General features: G+C 42.0%; 1 protein-coding gene across 1 annotated transcript in view; it reads right to left on the minus strand.

Moving 5' to 3' along the window:
* The window catches only part of eipr1 (EARP complex and GARP complex interacting protein 1), a 57,882-nt gene that overhangs the window by 18,888 nt on the left and 16,667 nt on the right, over nucleotides 1–22,327 (minus strand). The window contains exons 5-6 of the mRNA XM_067615039.1: nucleotides 12,608–12,707; nucleotides 2,781–2,917 (exon numbers count right to left, since the gene is read on the minus strand). Coding sequence (XP_067471140.1) covers nucleotides 2,781–2,917; nucleotides 12,608–12,707 — 237 coding nt within the window. The remainder of the gene's footprint in view (nucleotides 1–2,780; nucleotides 2,918–12,607; nucleotides 12,708–22,327) is intronic.

Here is a 22,327-nt window from a genome sequence, read left to right on the forward strand (position 1 = left end):
TATTATCTCCTAGTCCTTATCTTTTTTATTTTTCAAGAAAAAGTGATAAATAAAGGTTATTATTATTATTATTCCCTGACATAAAGATACTATAAATACAAAGAAAAACAAATATCTCCAGTGAAGAAACATCTCAGTGCTCAACTGTTTTCACTGAGTATTTTCCTCTTTTAATAGATTTTAACTCTGCGTATTTTCTTTTTAACTCTGTATCTTGACATCATTGCAAATAAGGGAAACTTCAATGACTTTTGAGGCTTAAATCAGGAATTTATTCCTCATATAAACATTAATATTCTCCCTATCCATATAAAAGTATCATCTGTGTTATAAATGTACTTCATAATCATTCATGTCAGCCCTGTTGACACCTTGATGTTTATATTTGGCTCAATTAAAAGCTATTTTAACAAGCAGCAGCCCACAAATATGCTAGTCAGTAAAAACACATACTGTGCACCCAAATATTGTTCAAACCCACAGATCTTTATTTCAAATTCTAGTGGAGGTCCCAAAGTTTCCAAGGATACTGAATATGACAGGCTGAATTTTGCGAAAATATGTCTATAATGATATATGATCAAATACAATGAATATTTCTATTTGATGACGTTTGACTATTTCAGCTGCAACAAGCTGATACAGAATATGTGATGTATATATATGTGAATATATGTGAAGATGTGATACGGTCAGACAGTGTGGAATAAGATGACTTTTCCAGTTTTAGGTGGAAAATTTGACGTTTTGTAAAAAGTAACAGCATGCTGCTCCCTCTACTGGCTGCAGCTGTCCCCTCCAATAATAATAGTGTGTTTTCACATATCAGAGATGAGACTGTGGTCTCTGCTAACAAGCCCTGTGCTGCCGCCCCCTCCTTCCCCTTGTGCCGACGGCCAAATCAGCACTGTTGCATCTTTCAAAATACACAGCGGGAGGAGAACGGCCAAAACGGAGCGTGCAGGAACTCTTTAATTTGTTATGGGGCTGACGGGGAGTGATATCAATGATTCAACCATCTTATCTGGGCCTGTGATACGCATCTTGTAAATATATTCTCTCCCTTCCCGTCTCTCTCTCTCCTTCACCCGTCACCTCTCTCAATCTCTTCGGCACTTTGCTGTTATCATGGCGATCGATAGCGAGGTGATTATTATTCCTCCGGCAGAGCCCACACGTACACGTGTGCTGACCTCACTCATCACGCACCTCGCAAAACACAGGGAGCGCAAACAAAAAGCACACACACACACACACAAATAGAGGTTGGAAGGTGTGTTGCTGATAACCTGCAGTTACAAGGTTAACGTGTGGTAGTACACATGCTCCATGTCAAGCAGGAGCATTAGTGTTCCGCCGCCTCGCACTTTATCATGCGCCGGAGAGATGCGTGCACTCCATTAGATTCATGAACAACCACAGGACTGCAAACAAAATGTGTCATAACAAGACAAGAGGAAATTCACAGAGATTCCCTCTGCCGCTCAGTCCGCTGTCACCGCCGCTGTCTCTGCTCCTCCACAGAGAACACTCTGCCTCCCATCACTGCTCACACACACACACACACACACACACACACGCACGCACACACACACTCCTGGATGCTCATTTCACACGTGAACACAAAATGTGGAATGTGGATCAAAATTGTATTTTGGAACACAAAAGTGCAGTGCAGGCTTTTTCTGCTCTTTTTTCCTTGTGTTCATTCTTGCTACTTAGCACCAGCAAAACATTTCAGAACGTGAATGTGAGTGTTGATAACAGTATTCTTAGAGAAAGAGGAAGTGTGGCAATTAATGTTTTCTTTCTTTTTTTTTTTCCAAGGAGTTCAGGATATGACTTGATTGCAATACTGTGGATTATCATTTGTTGACACCTGACTTTAAGAAATGATACCTCACATTCATAACGAGCATGATGCAACAGGTGCAGCAGCCCCTCACAACATTTTAAATCATTCATCAATTGATGTACTCCTAAAAAATGCAAAATTTCAGTCGGTACCAAAACAGTATTGAGTAGCGATACCCAGCTCTAAGAAGATCTGATTAAATATCACTGAATGGATAACACAATATTGAAATAACATATAAACAAAGGTGCTTTGGATTAAATGAATAAAGAGTTTTTTTACATTTGAAACACAGTGCAGCACATGTGCGGTGCTGATGTGGATTAGGGGGAAAAGTGGCAAAACTCATCTGTAATATTTTCATTCAGCATGATGAGTCAAATTAAAGGCACATTTGTGTGTACTGCGCTGAAATATCTTGTAATGACATGTAAACACACGCTGGAATTGCTAAGCTATGAGAGTTGAACTAACATGGCTCTTACATGACTCACTACTGTCAGATTTAAACGCAGGCTGTTGGAAAACATCAGACTGGTTTAAAGTCAGGTGTGTGTGGAAAATTGCCATGTTAAAAAAAGTATCTTAATACTGAGTGGCAAAGCTTACAGACAACATGCCTCATGTTCAATCCACAATGTGACCAAAGCACTGCGTCAAAACTCTTCTTCCTGGCACTGGATTAATGGCAACCAGCGTTATTCAGCATATAATAGTAAATGTTTTATCAACGGTGGGGTTTTTTTTTTTTTGGAAAATGATAAATTCAGTAAAATAGGAGGAGAGGTCTTCATGACATAAAAAAGCCTTTTAAAGTATCAATACAAGGATTTGCAGAAAGGGCTCAGAATACAGAAAAAGTACATGTGTGCAGAATGTACTGGAATAATGTATTTTCAGACCTGTCATAGTGAGTAAAGCTCACCTCATGGTGCGAAGGTCCCAGCCTCTGATGGCTGTGTCGTTGGCTGTGGCGAGCTGGCTGCAGTTATGGTGTGGGCTCCACTTGCCGGAGGTGAACTTGAGCTGACCTTTGCCCTCCAGGGTGGCAGTGCTGGAGACCTGCAGAGAGCGGCAACATACCTCATTACCATCTCTGAGCAGGGACATCAATTTCATGCAAATATCTGTGATAGGTTCAGCCGGTACAGTGCATTCAATCAGCATAATGAGGCATTATTAAAAGTAATTTTCTCTGCAGGCCACACACTCAAAACTACGATCGTTCAGTATGACTCTGTACTAATATTTTGGGCATTATTGGCTAACTGCCTGCACATTTACACATTTACACCAAACCTTCAGCTTGTACACCGTCTGCAAAACACCAAATGGCAGACAAAAAGTTAACGACAACGTGGCGACCATCATGTTAATAATCAGACTATGCTATGTAGAAAGATGAGGCCGCCATTCTTAATCCTACCTACTAAATTCTGATTGGTTGATTGTTTCTCCAACTAGTGGAAACAGCCTGAGATGTAGGCAGCCACTCAGAGGTATGGAAGCCAGATAGTTTGCAGCTAAAGCTAAAGCTTATATTTAGCAGCTTTATTTTATGACATTTTTCTCAGGACTTGGTTGACACCAAAACAGAGCTAAAAAGAGAGTAAGTATTGGATTCACATTCCAAATGAATGCTAATGTTGCTCTGTGTCTGCTTGATGTGTAAATAAGCAACTGTTTGCTAGCTTGTTTGCCATATCAAGGTGATAATATGTTATTATAGTGTTTTTAGCTTGCTACACTGCCCCCTAGTGGCTAAAATATCAGTAAGTGCAGCTTTAAATTACCTGTTAAGCTAGAAAGTATTGCAGTGATTGGACTGAACAATAAAGTGAAATTAGATTCCATGTCTTTCCAAAAGTTACCATCACCAGGAGCGTTAATAATCTGCATTGCTCCTGTAGCTTTAAATACAAACTGGCAATGAAGGCATCTCTTCATAATTTGTTCCACTCTCTCTTGCCTGTAGCATGCTCCTACATATGGATTAGTATGTGAGAAATGCTCACGTGCTAATGGGCATTGAAATGAGAACAACTACTCATACTCCTTGTGTAGTGGGAGGTCGCAGCTTGTGCCCGTCTCCTCTGTAACCTGCTGCTCAGTCAGCAGACCCTGCTGACCCCTGTCTCTCCTTGGTCCCATGGTGGGGATCTATCCACTAGATCGCTCAGTTACTTATGGATCAACTGGTGAGTCGAACATGAGCCCTCGGAGCTTTTAATACCGATGAGTGTTGAAAGCTGGATCGAACAAGCCTTTCTAGGCTGTTTGAAACTCATTTAAATGTATTGTAGTGTCTCAGGGTTTTCAACAGAAAAACATTTAACTGACAAAATGTCACTGGATCCAAAAATAAGAGCAGTTCAGCTGAAAGGCAGTCAGGTTAAATTGTAACATTTACGGCCTTTCAAACAACACGACATGATTGTCATTGAATATTTATCAAATCTGCTAGTATATTTTACAGGGCAACAATGAAGGCCAAATTAATAAAAGTCAAACACACTTTAAGGACTTTGAATTATAATGCGTATCACTTCATCAGGCTACTTTAAAAATGGAATCCAATTAATTCTGCAGGCTGGCTTTGGAAATGATTATCTTTCCCTTAAACTATGATGCATCTAACAATTGTAAAAAGCAGCATCACACTGCTCCATTTTTCTCTGCCCTCTGACCATCTGTGGATTTTTATCCTCATCTTTTTCCTTCTCCCATTTCTCTCTTTCTCTCTCTCTCTCTCTCTCTCTCTCTCTCTCTCTCCCCATCTCTGCTTGTTGGAGCAAGGATCATCGATCGCCCCGTCACCGCACAGCTCCCTGGTACACTCATTATTTCAGCTAGAGAGGACAGAGGGAGAGCAAACACGAGACAGAGAGAGAGAGAGAGAGAGAGAGAGAGAGGCCGACAGAGCAGGAGGGAGGGAGGAAGACTGAGAAAGAAAAGCAGACGGGATAAAAGAGAACAAAGAGGTTGAAGAAGAGAAGAAAGGAAAGGAGCCCAAAGAAAGGAACCGGTGAAAGGTGGCAGAGGAGGAGGGGGCAGATAAAAATCGGACATGGAGCGAAAAGTAGGGCTTCCGTTGTGGCCTTGATATAAAATTCCAGGACTTTTCCATGAATTTTCATGGCGAAATCAGAGTGGCTCCATTAAATAAAAATATTCTTGCATCTTGGTTTATCAAAGTGGTAATTTACAAGATTTGTTATGTTAAACTGGAGTTATTGAGCAGACGAATCATGAGCAAAACAGATATGCTGCAACGTGTTACATTAAAGGCACAATGAAATGGCAGTAAGAGCATCTTTACTGTGTGTTCAGACAGAACATGAAGGGAATTTCAAGATGGCACGACTGCATACAAAATCAATGGAAAGACGCAATTAGGCGTGAATTCGCCCAGGGCGGCGCACAGTGACGCAAAATGTGTACACGTGAGTAGAAAATGTTTCAACCTTAAAAAATTCTGGGGCTTTATGAATGTCCTTAAATGTACAGAGAGGAGAGGAAAAATTAGAGAGACTGGAGAGAAATAACTGAAAGAACTGGAGTTTCTGGTGAGGATGTGAAGTAATGTCAACAGTCAACTGCCCTAACCCTAACATTAACACTATAGTGACCTATAACCCTAACCCCTAACCCCTGACCCTAACCCTAACCCTTACACATGTTACGCAATACATGCTCTAAAATCAAAGTTCATATATGTACTGGCTTTTTTCAGAGCTTTCGACCCAGTCTTACAGCTGTCAGTTAGTGGAATGGAATTTCTGGGTTTCTGGAGCTATTTTAATATGTGACATGCATGTCTGAAGGAGTATACCGACCCTTCAGTCTAAAGATCTCAAAGATGATATTCCAGTATTGGCCAGGGATGATTAAATTTTTATCTTTAATGGATATATTTTTATAATCCAGCAGGTCTGTATAAAGTACGTAGGTCACTATGTGAACAATGATGCTAACATTGGCCACAATGTCAAAGTGAAAAAATGTGCAATATGAGAGGAACTTGATCAAATCATTCAGGGATTTTATTTGATTGAGTAAAAAATGACAGTATTGGTTGTTTTGTTAAAACACCACCCATATGTAAATTTACAGTTTACCTGCGAAGGACCTTTTGTAGCCAAGTAGCCAAGTAAAGTATGACTGTCTCTCAAAAAGCAAAGGCAGGTGTAGCATAACACTGTTATAGTGCCAGTTAGGGGAGAGTTCAGGGTGGATATATGAGTCAACATAGTGTGAGTCTAACACACGAGGCCACTGTTCATTTCCCATTTCCAGTAAATGACGGTTTAACCATGACCGTGATCTTTCTCTACCTTAACCCAGACATTTTTGAGCCTTAAAGGTAAAGTCAGTCATTCTGGAGAAAGATTGTTGATATTTGAACTAAACATCCAAAGAAATACACTCCTCCCTTCATGCTCCTTCAGAACGCACATTGCCAAGGGAGCGCCCAAAAGAGAAATATGGTAGAATCCAGAGCAATGTGTCAGCTGTAGAGTCACTTCTGTTCCTCTCACACATTATCACAAGCAGAAAAAAAAAATTTGTCTCATGTGAGCACAACAGTCCAGCCACACTCTCCACCTCTCTGCAGCCTCCTCACTTCTCACTCGACCTGCGTTCAGCGTCTCTGTCCACAGAAGCAGCCGTCTGTCAGCTGCAGCTCCTGGAGAGCTGAGAGGACAGCGGCCGCACAAACTACCTTCACCAGACTGACTGACAGCACAGATTTACTGAACCAAAATAGTTTGCATGTCGTCTACAGGGGAAGAAATCACTGGTACAGTTAATAAGTTGAAAACACACATACAGCGGGATATTTATGTGATTTAAACAGCTGCCTGCTCAGATTACACTTCACTAAACGCGACAGAAACAAACTCAGAGTGTAAAAAAAACACAAGAGGCCTCGGTGAGACTGTCTGGGATTCAGTGTGGATTGATACATTTAATAAAACAGAAGTTAATCTGTTCTGTGAGAAAACACCTTCTATGTGAATTGACCACTGCCTCTCTCTCTCTCCAGTTCACCAGTCACTTTGTTTGTTTCCCATTTACAGAGCCAGGGCTGTGTATGAACACAGAGAGGACAGCTAGCAGACCGTGAGGAGACATTCGCTGAATTTCACAAAAAGTACATTGGATTAGAATCGCTGATTTTACCTTTAACCACATCTTAACCCTTACTGTGTCTTGGAAGCCACTGACAAACAGCGTCATCCTGCCATTAGGGGCATCAGATAAGAAAATACTCACATAGCAATGACTAACTACCTATTTTTAAAAAAAAAAATTTTAAATTGAGTTTGAAAGACTTGTTTCACATCACTAATCCAGCTACTACAATATAATGAGAAGCGTGAGCTCGTCTCCCAAAACCATATTTGATTGGATAAATCTATGTATACAGTCCTTTTTTGGACATACACAACAAACACAGAAAGAAAGGATATATTTTGTCTTTATTTTTCCACTTGAAACAAGCTGTCTAACATCCTCTGGTATCTTTCTGCAAAGTGACTCATTTGCCATATTTGCTGATATTCCCTTATTTCTTTTTATCAAGTTCACCTGACAGAATAAAAACTCTATGATCAGTGGGAAACCTGGAGTAGGACTCTCCTCTGCAGATACTCTAGTGGTGCAACAGCAAAGCCTAAGATTCGTGCATCCCAGGTTCCCAGCTTTATTAGTGCACTAACCAAATTAAGGGCCCTAACAAGGCAGCACACACAACACTAGGGGACGCATTCATTTAGGACGCAAGCGGCACTAATGCAAAGCTATCTGTCAAATCGCCATGCATTTATGCTTCCTCCAGACTCCGGAAGACAGAGTGTGTGTGTGTGTGTGTGCGTGTGTGTGCTTGTGTACGTGTGTGTGAGCAGATGTGCAGGACAAGGTGTGTGGGTGTGCAGTGAGCCAGCGGAGATGTTCTCACTCAATCCCACCAGCGATTCTAATTGATGAGCCATGCATATGCACATGCAGACGCGCACACGCACACGCACGCACGCACACACACAAATCTTCAAACAATGCACATTGGTACGCTTATGCTCATGATCCTCTCTTATATATGCATACACACACTCACGCAAACACACACACACACACTAATCTAGGCCAGGTCCTTGAGAGAGAGACACACATCCATGCTGCAGCTGGACACGGCTTTAGATGAACACATCACCCTCTGACAGATAGAGGGAACGGGAGAGAGGAGAGTGGGATGGAAGGAGGGAGGAGGGACGGAGGTAAGGAGATTAGCATTCTCATCAGCACTGGAGGAATTTGTCTTGGCTGCCAAGCTCTTTCTCCTCTTTTTCATTCCCTTTCTCCTCATCAAGCCCACTCTCTTTCCTCATCCATATCTCCCCCTCTTTCTCTCTCCTCACCTCCATCTTTCCAATCAGCCGGGCCCTCCATCGCTCCTTCTTTCTCTGTCCTCCCTTTCTCATTAAACTACTTCCCCCTATTACTTTCCACCTCTCCTCTTCTCCCTCGATACAGGAGTTAATAGCTGTGTTGTCCAATGTCGGCGGATGCCTCTGGTCTTACTCGACCTCACACACACACACACACACACACACACACACACGTACGCGCGCAAACACACAAACAACCAGATACTGAATTGATCACAAGAAGTACAAATCCATGTATAATAGTTACAGGTGCTGAGATTTATACTGTAGGAAAATATAAATCCACTAATGTTTATTTATCAGATTTTCTTATTTATTTTAGGTCATGTGGTGTACGTACGCGGCAGGCTGACATATCCTATTGTAAATACTGCAGTGTGGTAGGCCGTGTTCCACGCCAACTGAAGAATGTGATGTTTGTGTTTCATTCCTTCAAAATGTGTTCAAACTGAACTAAAAGTGAATTTTAGAGGCATGTTAAGCAAATGCAAAGACGTGACTCAACGTTACATTTGCTGTGGGGCGGTGCAAGAGCGCACTAGTGGCAAATAAACACAGATTGCTAAACAGATTACTAAATAAATTTACCAGTGCAAACCAAGTGAGATGAGTATTAGCTTTGGGTTCAGCCATTCCTCTCTACTTTGTCTATATGGACTTTACGTTCATGCTGATTCATTTATGTTGATGTTATTAAATCAAACCGCGTAGTGAGTTCAATTTACAGATTTTGCTTTATTTGAGAATTTACAGGATGTTGTTTTTTTTGCTCTAAATTTAACAAACATATGAAGTTTAGCGTAAGTTCAAGCAGAAAGACTACTCATTCATTCTCACTCCTCTCTCTCTCTCTCTTTCTTCTCCTGCTTCCACCAGCTGATTAGGGGCGTTAAACCAATCAGACTTTGCCGCGATCTCTATCAGCCAATCACGTCTTGGCTGTCAAACTTGAAATCTGTTCCTCTCTCTGTTGCCGTCAGCTGTCATTTCAGTGCGATTTGTTGCGACCCTCCTCCTCCACCCCCCCGTTCACCTCCGGTTTCATCATTTCAGCGCCGAGGTCTGAGCTCGCCAGAGGCCCGCTCCTCTTCTCATCATCCAGAACTCACCGTTCTCTTTATCCATCACCTCCACCAGTGTCTAGACTCTACTCACGGCTTCACTACCACCTTTAAAAAAAATACAATGACGTCACAATGAGATAATTGTTCACGCTAATGAAGTCTCTGCTGATTGGTCTTATAATGTCAGTGCTTCCTGCTTTCACACTGTGGTAGTTATTTCGGTTAGAGCATAGCCAGAGTAAAGACAAGTGTTGCTTTTTGCACTCCTTGTGCTTTCTTTTGGTGCACTATGTTTCAGTTTTCCTTATTGAGGATTTGTTTAACCAATCAGGAAATATCTGCATAACATAATTACATACAGTATACACTTCCAGTCCCCATGTATGTGAAGGAATGCAGAAAACAATCAAACAAAAAAACAATCAAACAATAACCATTAAGGTAAATTCCAGTGTACTAAGAGGCAAGACTTGAGTCCAGACTTCCAGAATGAGTTTTCTCCCTCCAAAATATCAACCTCAGCATGAACATGACAGTACAGTTACGCTATGTGTAAACATGGTTGTAAAATGTATGAATAATGAAAATGTGCATCCCTTTAAGGGGATCTTAAATATGCACAGTATAAAGTATATAGGTAGCCCGGAGGATAAAGTCTATGCATGTAATAAAACAAGAAACACACTTGAGCAGAGTTACAAAACTTTATAGGCAACCAACTTTAATTTGCCAACAGAGTTGGAAAGTGTCAACACAGAGGGAACAACGCTGGCTTGAAGCTAATATTCATGAAGGCACAGTAGGGACAAATGTTGGTGTGAGGCCATGCAACATGAAGCAACATTCATGACTCCTCAGCCATCCTGGAACATGACCAACTTCTCTTCAATGCAATATTTACAACGCGTCTCCTCCGACTGCCAGATAAACTAATTATTACCCTGATATGCACCGTGTGTTAGGCTGCTTCATCTGGCGGACAACTGTAATCATTACACCTCCTGAAAAAACGGGGGGAGAGTTAAACGCCCCCGCATGCCCTTGAGTGATGTGAATGTGAATTAAGAAGAATAATCAATAATCAATTAATCGAGTACATTCCCTGCAGACGTACATTGACAGAGCCAGAGATTGAGAGAGAGCGGGGGCGAGAGTGTGCATGCATTTATCCAAATTCTGACCAGTGATTTTTCAAACGTCCAGATTACTGAGTGACCAAATGAACACACGTGCAGGCACACACACACACACACACATGCACATCTCTTAAGTGTGTGACCTGGCTGCCCTTTATGCGAGTCCCTCAACGAGTGCATGAATTACTAATGACTCATCTATATTCTTCATCGCTCGTGGCTTCTAATGGAACAACACACACACACACACACACACACACACAGCTACTCTATTACTTCTTCCTCACACACATGTACACCTGACACACACCATTATCTTGAGTCTTTAAATACGTAATGGGCATTTTAATTGCAAAGCCGGTGGGTTGGAGACAGGGAATTTACAGTGAAGAGCCTCTTCACCTTGCATTAGGAAGGACACAACTACAAGTGAACTGACCAAAAGTACTTACACACACCAGTTACATAGTGATCCGTTTATTTTTAGTTTATTAAAAGCCATTATTGTGGAATTTTGTGGGGTAGGGATAGGACAGAGCTGAGCAGAAATGTCTTGAATGAGTTCATCTCCCTTCCAAATATGTGGCAACAGTTTAGGGAAACTCTTTCAACATGTAATGCACAAAGCCAGCTCCATAAAGAAAAGCTTTTCTCAGTTTGGAGTGGAAGAACTTGACTGGTCTGCACAGAGCCCTGACCTCAACCCCATCAAACACCTTTGGGAGGAGCTGGAACGCCAACTGAGAGAGAGACCGCTTATCACTCAGCATCAGTGCTGGCAGGTTCCAAAATCTAGTGGAAAGCATCCTAGATGGGTGGAGGCTGTTACTGCATATAAAAGCCCTTTTCCACCAAACACTTCCAGGAACTCTGGAACCACTGGAATTAACTGGGAACTAAAAAAAAGTCCCTTTTGCACAATCCCATTTTCAATTCCGCCACACGTGAAGGAGCTGAAGATTAAGCAAAGTCATTTGATGATGGATTAAGAAATGACGGCGTTTGAAACGCAATTTTCACACGTGGAAACAAGACAGGGTCGCATCATCGTCTGAGTGTTTTATTACTTTACCAAATGAAGAATATTTCTCTCCTTCGCTGGCTTTGTTCTCTAATTGCCGCTCCCTCTCTCTCATTCACTCACTATATCTCTCGACCTCTAGGCTCGTTGGGAGACACACAGACTGTCTCCCTCTCTTTATCTTTTTTTAAACTACTCAGGAACCTGACGGCAAAACTTTGTTTTTCACATTAATAAACATTAATAATTAATCCACCCCACATCATAATATTGATACTAGAGCCGCTCAAATACTTCTTTATCCTGTGAATGAAGCTGTACACAGGTCTGTGTTTGACCGTTGAACAACATGCCCTGCAAACTGTGCTCCAATAGTCCCTGAGCAGTTGGAAAGCACTACGCTCAGAGCAGGGACTATTTCTGGTACTAGCAACTACCAAACAGGAACTAAACTTAGTCCCTGGTTCCTCTGGTCAAAAAGCAGGTTTAGTTCCTGAGTTCCTTAAAAGTTTCTTGGTCCCCTGAGACACACTAATCACAGAATAATAATGCCCACACCTTTGCAATGAGATGTTCCACTAACCCATATGGATGATTGTTGAACATCCACAGATGTATGTGGACTCACACATACGTAGCACAGCACAGTTTCTGTACGCTTCATGTGAAACACAATGTGTGACACTGCACCAGCACTATTTCAGTGAACTGTGAAAACAGATACAGTGAGTGACTTCTCTTACTTATTAAACAAGACTATCACTATCACAGAGGGAGAGATTGAAGAGAATAATATTAAAGTGGCCACAACTTAGAAACCTGCCCAGATACTGTGTGAGTATTCGTCTGTGTGTGTGTTTGTGCGTGTGTGTGTGTGTGTGTTTGTGTGTGAGAGACAGAATGAATAGTGGACACTCTGCTGTTGTCGCAGAGAGAGGATGTGTGCGTCTGATAACACCAAGACGATATGGTGGTTATCAAATAATGAGTTAGCTATTGTGTGATATGGTGTGCGTGTCTGTATATGTACTGTGGTTTACAGTGTGTGTGTGTGTGTACGTGTGTGTATGTGTGTGTCTTACCGTGGCCTGTGTGGAGCTCTCCTGCAGGTCCCAGAGTAGTGCGTGGTTATCGGCCAATGAAATCACATGCTTGCCATCCCCCATGGGCTCCCAGAGCACGCTGTAAATACACAAAGACACACACATAAAACCACAGAGTCACAGTCAATTAGAATACTTTTGTTGGTCAAACATGTGTACAGAAAGTTACAACAGTATTACACATTATAAAAGGTATCACATTTGTTAGGTTTGCATACTGATTGCCTGCTAGAGCAGTCCTGTGTTGATGAAGTATTTGGATGGAATAAAGCTGGTGATGTATTATGTTTGGACTGATCATACATATTGTGAATGAGAAAAACGGACAAACCACAATAAGCAACATCTTCAAAAATAAGATGTGTTATTCTATATTTTTCTTATTTTCAACAGATCCATGAAAAAAAACCAACAATGTGTTAGTCTGTCTGCATACCTTCTGACTTCCCTACTCTGACTTTAGCACTCAAACCCACTGGTTCCTACTGAAGGCAAAAATCTTTCAAAACTGATCAGAAATACAGTAAATAGTTTCATTTTGAAGGCTCAGTGAGGTTTTTTTGACTCAAATACTTGTTAGGGACTATTATCAGATGAAAATTCATATACATTTCATCAGTATGTAGTGTATGTGTGATTGACTCAAAATAACCCCTGTTGTGTTCACCTACCAACACCTCTAAAGCTCACTCATTAACAGGACGTATCCTGTTTGTTTAACCTGTGCATAGACAGACAAAAACTCTTCCATTCTTTATGCTAAGCTAGGCTGCCTATACCCTGACTAACACATCGGATGTCGTTGGTTTAATCCATGAACAAACATTCATTTTAAGGTTTTATGGAAAGTTATATGCTAGAACTTTTTCCTGGCGGACAACAGCTGGGAATAGTGACTGTATCCAGTTTTGTTGTTGTGTCTGTACAGAAACCAACACCAAAAATCTGTGGCCCACCCCTGAGACGATGCACAGAAGTAGTCAAAGATTTTCCGATATTTCTCAGTTTTTTTCCCCACATCCTTTGAAATCTCTAGTTTGATCAAATTCAAACCCCTTTTTATTGATAACTACAACATATAGAATGCCTTAGCGTTACGGGCTTCTATCAGAGGTTGCCTTGAACAGGTTTAATCTGCACAAACTGGGCTGTAGTAGCTGATCATTAACGGCCTGAGGAAGTGACAATCGCATACAACTGAGTTCTGCATGGATAGCACAGAATACTTATTGGCAAATCCAGCACCCCAATTCTGTCAATCTAGTGTTCAAACACAGCAGTGGGATAGAGTTGCCTCGCTGGTGTTAAAGGAGTGGTAGCTTTTACTGCATACTTAGCTTTGATTCCTCCCTGCATACTACTTTCTGCAGAGTATTGATTCCTCACTGCATGCTTCTTGGACTTTTCATTCTCTACTGCGCTTTACTTAAAGTATGTATTCTGTGCACGAGCCTTAGGGACCTAACCAGACCTGACACACTGGAGCCCAAAATGTTGCTTTATAATTCCCTCGGTGTTGATTGGATCACTTGTATGGTTTTGTTGTTTGTTCTTTTTAGTTAGGAAGGGTTTAACAGAGAAATAAAGGCAGAGACACGACTACATAGTGTAAGAAAGAGGACACAACCCAAGTGAGAAAGCAGTGCTTTTAACTCGGGAGTCCTGTCGACTTTAAAAGCAATATGTCAGTACAGTCAGAGACCCGGCAATAAGCTAAACATAACCTTGGCCTGGAAAAGCTGCTATATGCTTGTTAAGGTTTTGATTCAGTGTGACTTTTCTGCACGGGAGAAAAAAAATAATCTGTGTCTAATCTGGGTTAAAGGATGTAAAATGTCACAGAGGTGCAGACGTGGTCTGGCTGAAGGTTTGGATGTCTTGAGTCTGTCAGAGCTTTAAAGCCTCTGTCATTAGAGGTTTACGAAATGATGCCATTTATTTAAAGAGTTCATCAATTAGACAACTCCATTTTCTTGGACTCATTTGTCAACTTGAAGCGGCAGCAACAATGCCAGTGCTTGAGAGAGAGCGTGTGTTATAGAAAGTGAGTGTGTTCGCCGGAGATAAAAGAAATGACAGGGGAAGGGAGGGAAGACAAAGTTAAAGTTTGCTTTTGGATTTAATCCCAGTTTCAAATATGCATAGTCCTATTAGAAAAGGTGGAGCGGGGGAGAGGGAGATGGAGAAGGAGAGGGAGGGGAGCGAGCGAGGGAATGTGGCAGGGAGGCAGGGGAGGAGGTGAGGAGCTGTGTTTATAAGGGTTGTAAATTCCTGGCTGCTGAGAGACAGCTTTTACTGCCCTCCTGAGGAGCAGAAAGTCATGGACTTGGGATGTACAGAAACATGCACACACACAGACACACACTAACTGCTTGTTGTCACTTAGGAGGACACTGTATTAACTTAAATTAAACCTTAAAGATAGCTTCTTTATTTCCTGTCTTAGTACAATCCTCACAAGCCATAAGCGACAGAGTTATTGGTCAGTGTAATAATTTCTCCATTCAACTTATAGATGAGAGACCTCCATTTGTGCTAAGATGCATTCAAGTTCAGCTGAAGCTAATATGCAAACAGATGAAGTGGGTATCTTCATCCTTAAATATACCTACAAACAAATACCAGGACCAATTTGAGGGAAATACTGTATGTAATTGCAATTTTTTGAAATATTTTCAGTAAAATAAACCAAAAAACAATATTTGTAACAACCTTAGCCTATGCTTTAGACATTAAATTAACATAAACCTGCAATACCTGATTTTTTGCCACTTGAGCACTGTGGAGACCAGCTGTAAACTCACTGACATATCATCACCTTGTAAGTTGTAACGGCAAACTCGTTAGCAAACAATATTCATTCTCTTTTAGCTCTGTTTTTGTCTCCACCAACTCCTGAGGGAAATATCTGTCTCTTAGCTTTTAAATAGCCCACTATGTTCCCCTGCTAGTCGCAACGTCAGCTGATGAGGACTGAGAGAGGGAAACAAAATAGTGCAAAACAATTAGCTGAAGGACAGTTAAAGGAAGGGGAGGGGGTTAGGGTTAGGTTTCACATTTGATCCATTGTTAATATAAAAAATATTGATTAGAGCAGCTTTAAAGTTACTCACATCTTACAATATTTTAATATCTGACTCATGACCCCTAATAATACAGTTGACAGATCTGCACTGTAACTGCTTCAGCTAGCGTTAGCTTCACAGACTGACAAGCTAACCTGACACCTGAAGGTCCCAACTGATTTTTTAAGGTAATAAAAATTAAAAACAATACAATTATATTCTTCTGAGAATAACATGATGCGACCAGCTAATGCTAGATTATTTATCTAGAGAAAGACTTCATCCTCTGTCATGCCATCATCTGTGGCCAAGAGTAAATAGTACAGATAACAACATTGAGCATATTAACCAGACAACAGCCAAGAAAAACATTTTTTTTTAGTTTCAACAACTCAAAATGAACATAAATTAGCTGTAGCTGAGTAAATTCCCCAGCAACAGCTCTCACTTTAGCTGTCAAACTCGCTGATTAATTTCACCACCTTTAAGCTTGTTAAGACATTGTTAATAACTTGAGTTTGAGCCAAATTAAAATAATGGCTCTAAGAATATGATAACTGTATTGCACTCTCCCAAATCATGATTTCTATTTTAAATTTAAATTTGAAAAACACTTTTTCAGCCCATCCTTGAAATATAACCACGACATACCTACCACCAACGCTGAACTGGAAATCAAGTCTTAGCCTTAAAGTGTAATGCTTTACCTTTATAGTACCAGCTTTTTGTTGAGACCCAATAATGTGAACATATTTATGTCCCCACAATGTGATTAAGAACAGGAACACACACACACACACAAAGCTTGGTGGGGTACCTCAATGCAGCTCACAGACCTTATAGATGGAGACTGCAGCATGTCTCTTTCTTTCACACACACATTCCCAAACATCAGCACACCATAGGACCAATTAAAATATACTCCCACTTTAGGGTTTACACGCCGTATGCTTCCCTATAGTATCAATTAATTCATGCAATAGATGGGAGGGAGAGGCAGAGACAGTAAGTTGTACAGTATCTCATATTGCCTTGCCTCTCTTATTAGAGAATATAAGTTATGTGCCTTTGACCTTGAGCTCTGCAACAAGCTGGCACACTGGCTACTGGAATGGTATGTAAATACTGTCTGGGAGAGCTATGGAGGTTTTACAGCCCCATATATCTAAGTCTGGGACAGAATGCACTTCTCTCTCTCTCTTTGTCTCTCTCTATGTCTCTGGCTCATCAGATTGTTCCCCCGCTTTGCTGTGCTTTGCATCCATATGAGTTTAATTCCAGCCCCTCATATACAGAGCCAACACAAACACAGTGTGTGTATGTGTGTGTCTTGAGATTTTAGCATGGATACAGGGACACCAAGGGCAGTGTGTGTGTGTGTGTGTATATTGCTGTATGTGAAACCAGTTTGAGTTTTAGTTGCTCAAAAAGAGGACGTTTTTGCAAAGTGGTGTTAGGTTTTGTAGAGGTGATGGTTGGGGTTAAAGAATAATTACCATGGTTTCCAATCTTTCAGTCCAATCAGTCTTGTTTTTGTAGTTTTGGCCATCATTTCAAATGGATATGATATTGATGTACTCAAAAAAAATAATTTCTGAACATGTCCAACGGGACAAAAAGCACTAATTTTCAGATGATCAGACAGGATAAACATTAAAGTTTAGCAAGATTATCTGAACCAATTTACAACTGTACAACTGTATCTGTCTATGCCAGTAATAAACCCAGATTGCAAAAGAAAAATCAGTAAGTATGGTAGGTCAAAGTTTGTTGCAGCAACATCAGGGAGATCTCAGCAATTAACTTCATGAGTAGAACTCTATTTAGTCTTTGGTTCCAATTGTTGGTTCCATTTTGGATGCAGTGTTTTATCAGTCTGTTTCCCCATACCTTACCAAGAGTCACTGGTTAACCTCACACCAATCTTACCCTAACCCCAACCAATGATCTAAACCCTAACCCCAACCAATGATCTAAACCCTTACTCCAACCAATTATCTAAACCCTTACCCCTACCAATTATCTAAACCCTAACCCCAACCAATGATCTAAACCCTAACCCCAACCACACATGGCATGGTGTGGGAAACACTATTTGTAGAAATGGGAAAACCTTTTTGAAGGGCAAACAGACACAAGATGAGGCAAAACTTTGCCAACATATCACTTTACTAACATATCTCTTATCTATCCTTTTGTCACTCCGTTTTTTTTTTTTATCAGCAAAGAGTAACTTCAGTAACGGCTAAAATAAAACATTTATCAGCTGTACTCACACTAGTTTTCTGAGGAGAAAGATAAATCACTCTGTAACACCACTGACCGAGAGTCAGTTGTTTGTTTTTGTAGTTCAACCAGACCAACAGAGTGGCGACTCTCTAGATAAATGATGTAGCTGATTGCATCACACCAATTTCAGGAGAGTCTTTCAGTCATAGAAATACTTTAAGCTTATCAACTTTTGAAGCAGGACCTACAGTATTTGGAGGAAGTAGGTCATTAAACAGCCATGCATGCAAAGTAAGTAGGCCACAACTTTTATTTCAATGTATGAGATACATAATTAATCAACATTTCATATGTTCTGCTGCTCATCTCCTTTTTAGGTTGTAGCTACAGGTTGTGAACATTAATTAGGCTGCCACTCAAAACGGTTATTGCCCTGTCAGACAACAAAGGGTGATAAGAGATCTTGGAGCTTTAGTTAGCTATAACTTAAATTGCTTGCAACTGTTGAAATTTGAACCTAATTAGATTTGATAAGGGATTTAGCTTCTGTTAAAGAGGAACTCCACTGATTTTACACCTCAGTGTCAGTTAACAGGTCTTAGGAGTACTACTGCAAATGTGTAAAAAGTTGTATAAAGCCTTTCGTGGCTCCAGAGGGAGCTGTGTGAAATCTAATAAATTGCCTCAAGTGATGAGTGAGCGTCGGTTGGAGCTGAAGACTCCATGTTTGAAGGAGGAAAAAAATCTGGGGGTGTGGAGCTAGAAAGAAGTGAGGGGCTGGAGGCTAGCAGCTCCAGACTACTAGCATAACACCCCCGAATCTCAGACTGAACTGTTAGCCGTTGAGCTGTATTTCGGGTAATGTAGCCTCCAAGTTTTGACAAAGAAGAATGCATGGAATAAAAAAAGATGATATCTCTGATTCAGCTGCAACAATTTTGATTCATTTTTAAAAACTGATATCGTGAGTCCAACAATGTTATAGGAATGCAATGTAAACCGGTGGTTTTAAGCTGTTTTGATATTGGATTCTGATTCAATAAACTATGATCAAACCCCAACAGAAGTTATGGGCAAAAGTCTGAAAGTTGTAGTGATCGTAATTATCCTATAACGTACTTTAACGTTTTTGATTAGCACCTGCAAACCCTGGAGGAAAAACCGCCAGACCCACAACCTTCAGTGCAGCGCCCACCTCATGGTGTTTAATTTAAGATGTGGTTGAAGAGGCTGGATTGCAAAGGCACTGTAATCGACCGACAGCCCCCATCTCACACACACAGGGCTGATAGTCTGCATGAGAGCCCACTACCGGGGTCCAATTGATTGGGACTAGGGGACCCTCACAGTGAAAATCACGCTCAGTGATCACCAAGATATCGGCTACACACATATACACACCACCTAAACACACTCACACACACGTTTGCATGACCAGCCACATACACAGACAACAGAGACCCTCTCTCGCACTACAGGATGAAAGGAGTTAGACATACAGTATATACTTTCGAGTGAAAGACTCAAAGCCTTTCACTCGAAATGATTGCACAATAATACACATGATTGCATTCATGCGTGTGTGCACAAACACACACAATCACACCCACAAACACCTCCTACCCCCTCCTGTCACACCCCACTTTAGAAAATCAACCTCGTTGCCTTTTGCGCTTTACCATTCCCTCCTAGGGCCCTGATTGGCTCAAATGGCTCCATGGGAATCGATTCGCTCAACTGGCACAGCTCCCTATCGAAACCAAGTGCGAGAAGAATGAGAAGAAGAAAAAAAAAAACGCCATGATGCACACACATACGCACCAAAAAAAACATGATTTTCCCCGAGCTTTGTTTAGCCCTGTTCTTTTTTTGTGTGTGTATTTTGCCGATATTTCCATTCAGAGCACGCTTCACAACAGGGCAGAGGCTCAAATGTTTGCCCACCCAAACAATGAGGGGATTTGGAGGAAGGAGAAAGTGTTATTGTTAGTGGGAGTGGAGGGACACCAGCAAGCGAGCACGCTGACCGGAAAACACACGAATGGAGGATGCGGGCTACACACGGGCAGACACGCTACGGTGGACACAAACACACACGGGCAGGTGAACAAACACACGCACACACACATGAAACAGACAAAAAAACCTCATAAGAATACAAACTCCAATCTCTTTACTTTTTGTCTGCTTAAATACACAAACATGCACACACACACACTAACAGTGGTGCAAGCTGCCAGCATTATCAGAGTGAGTGGGGATAAGCGTGCGCGTGTGTGTGTTTGTGTGTGTGTGTGTGTGTGACATGGAGAGATGGAGGAGGTGGGCAGCAGACCAAAGCCATCCATCTAGGGAAGCCAATAGTGCACAGCATAGGCTACAGGCTTCACAACACCAAATGCACGTTCCCTCACCACACACACACACACACACACATACACACACACACACACACACACACACACACACACAGAAACAGTGTGGTGCCCTTGTGAGGGTTACAGCTCTCAGGGTGTTAAGATGGTGGAGTCCACAGCCATCAATCTTTAGCCATCAGCCTTGCTTGACCTGCCCCCTGACGCACACACACACACACACACACACACACACATATATACTGTACAAATGTACATGGGTGCACCCCCGCACATACAACCCCCCTCCTCCATACACACAAGCACAAAACATACACCCAGTTGCACTAATTCAATCATTCTTCTCCTATCTCGCGCTCTTCTTTGTGAGCCTCTCTCCATCTTTCTCTTTCCTTCTTCTTCTTCTTCCTCATTCCCCTCCATCTTTATCTATCGCTCGCACACACCTGCTACAGTATGCATCACGCTAACTGATTGGCGCCTCTAAAAATGATAGCAATCATGAGGCAGCCGATGAACAGTGGACTAAAAAGGGGAATGACCATTGATTTTCATTCTCATAGGCGGTGAGTTATGGCGAGGCATTGTGCACAGGAGCTGCGACTGTAAGACAAAAGGATCGAGCCGTGACTACAATCTGAGATGTGGGCCAGTCAATAGTCTGAGCCAAAAAAATAAAAAAACATTCAGATGGAGGAGAGATACAGATAGAGAGGGTAATAAGAGTATAGATGGAGAGGAGGAGATTAGAAGAGAAGAGAGAAGAGAGGAGAGGGGAAGAGAGGATAGGAGAGGAGGAAACAAGAGAGAGGAGAGGAAACAAGAGAAGAGGAGAGAACGGCAGAGGAGGAAACTAGAGAGAAGAGGAGAGGAAGAAAAAAGAGAGAAGAGAGGAGGAGGGGAGAGGAGGAAACAAGAGAGGAGAGGAGAGGAGAGGAGAGGAGAGGAGGAAACGTGAGAAGAGGAAAGGACGGCAGAGGAGGAAACTAGAGAGAAGAGGAGAAGAGAGGAGAGGAGAGGAGAGGAAGAAAAAAGAGAGAGGAGAGGAAGAAAAAAGAGAGGAGAGGAGAGGAGAGGAGAGGAGGAAATGAGAGAGAGGGAAGGAGAGGAGAGGAGGAAACGAGAGAAGAGGAGAGGTCGGCAGAGGAGGAAACAAGAGAGGAGAGGAAGAAACAAGAGAGAGGAGAGGAGGAAACAAAAGACGAGAGGAGAGGAGAGGAGAGGAGGAAACAAGAGAGGAGAGGAGAGGAGAGGAGAGGAGAGGAGAGGAGGAAACAAGAGAAGAGGAAAGTACGGCAGAGGAGGAAACAAGAGAGAAGAGGAGAAGAGAGGAGAGGAGAGGAAGAAAAAAGAGAGGAGAGGAAGAAAAAAGAGAGGAGAGGAGAGGAGAGGAGAGGAGAGGAGAGGAGAGGAGAGGAGGAAACAAGAGAGGAGAGGAGAGGAGAGGAGAGGAGAGGAGAGGAGGAAACAAGAGAAGAGGAAAGTACGGCAGAGGAGGAAACAAGAGAGAAGAGGAGAAGAGAGGAGAGGAGAGGAAGAAAAAAGAGAGGAGAGGAAGAAAAAAGAGAGGAGAGGAGAGGAGAGAAGAGGAGAGGAGAGGAGAGGAGAGGAGAGGAGAGGAGAGGAGGAAACGAGAGAGAGGAAAGGAGAGAAGAGGAGAGGTCGGCAGAGGAGGAAACAAGAGAGAAGAGGAAGAAACAAGAGAGAGGAGAGGAGGAAACAAGAGAGAGGAGAGGAGGAAACAAGAGAGGAGAGGAGAGGAGAGGAGAGGAGAGGAGAGGAGAGGAGAGGAGAGGAGAGGAGAGGAGAGGAGAGGAGAGGAGGAAACAAGAGAGGAGAGGAGAGGAGAGGAGAGGAGAGGAGAGGAGAGGAGAGGAGAGAGGAGGAAACAAGAGAGGAGAGGAGAGGAGAGGAGAGGAAGAAAAAAGAGAGGAGAGGAGAGGAGAAGAAGAAAAAAGAGAGAAGAGAGGAGAGGTCGGCAGAGGAGGAAACAAGAAAGGAGAGGAGAGGAGAGGAGAGGAGAGCCTACA

Source organism: Thunnus thynnus, chromosome 16 (genome assembly GCF_963924715.1).
Source record: "Thunnus thynnus chromosome 16, fThuThy2.1, whole genome shotgun sequence".
In the NCBI taxonomy this organism is placed as follows: domain Eukaryota; kingdom Metazoa; phylum Chordata; class Actinopteri; order Scombriformes; family Scombridae; genus Thunnus; species Thunnus thynnus.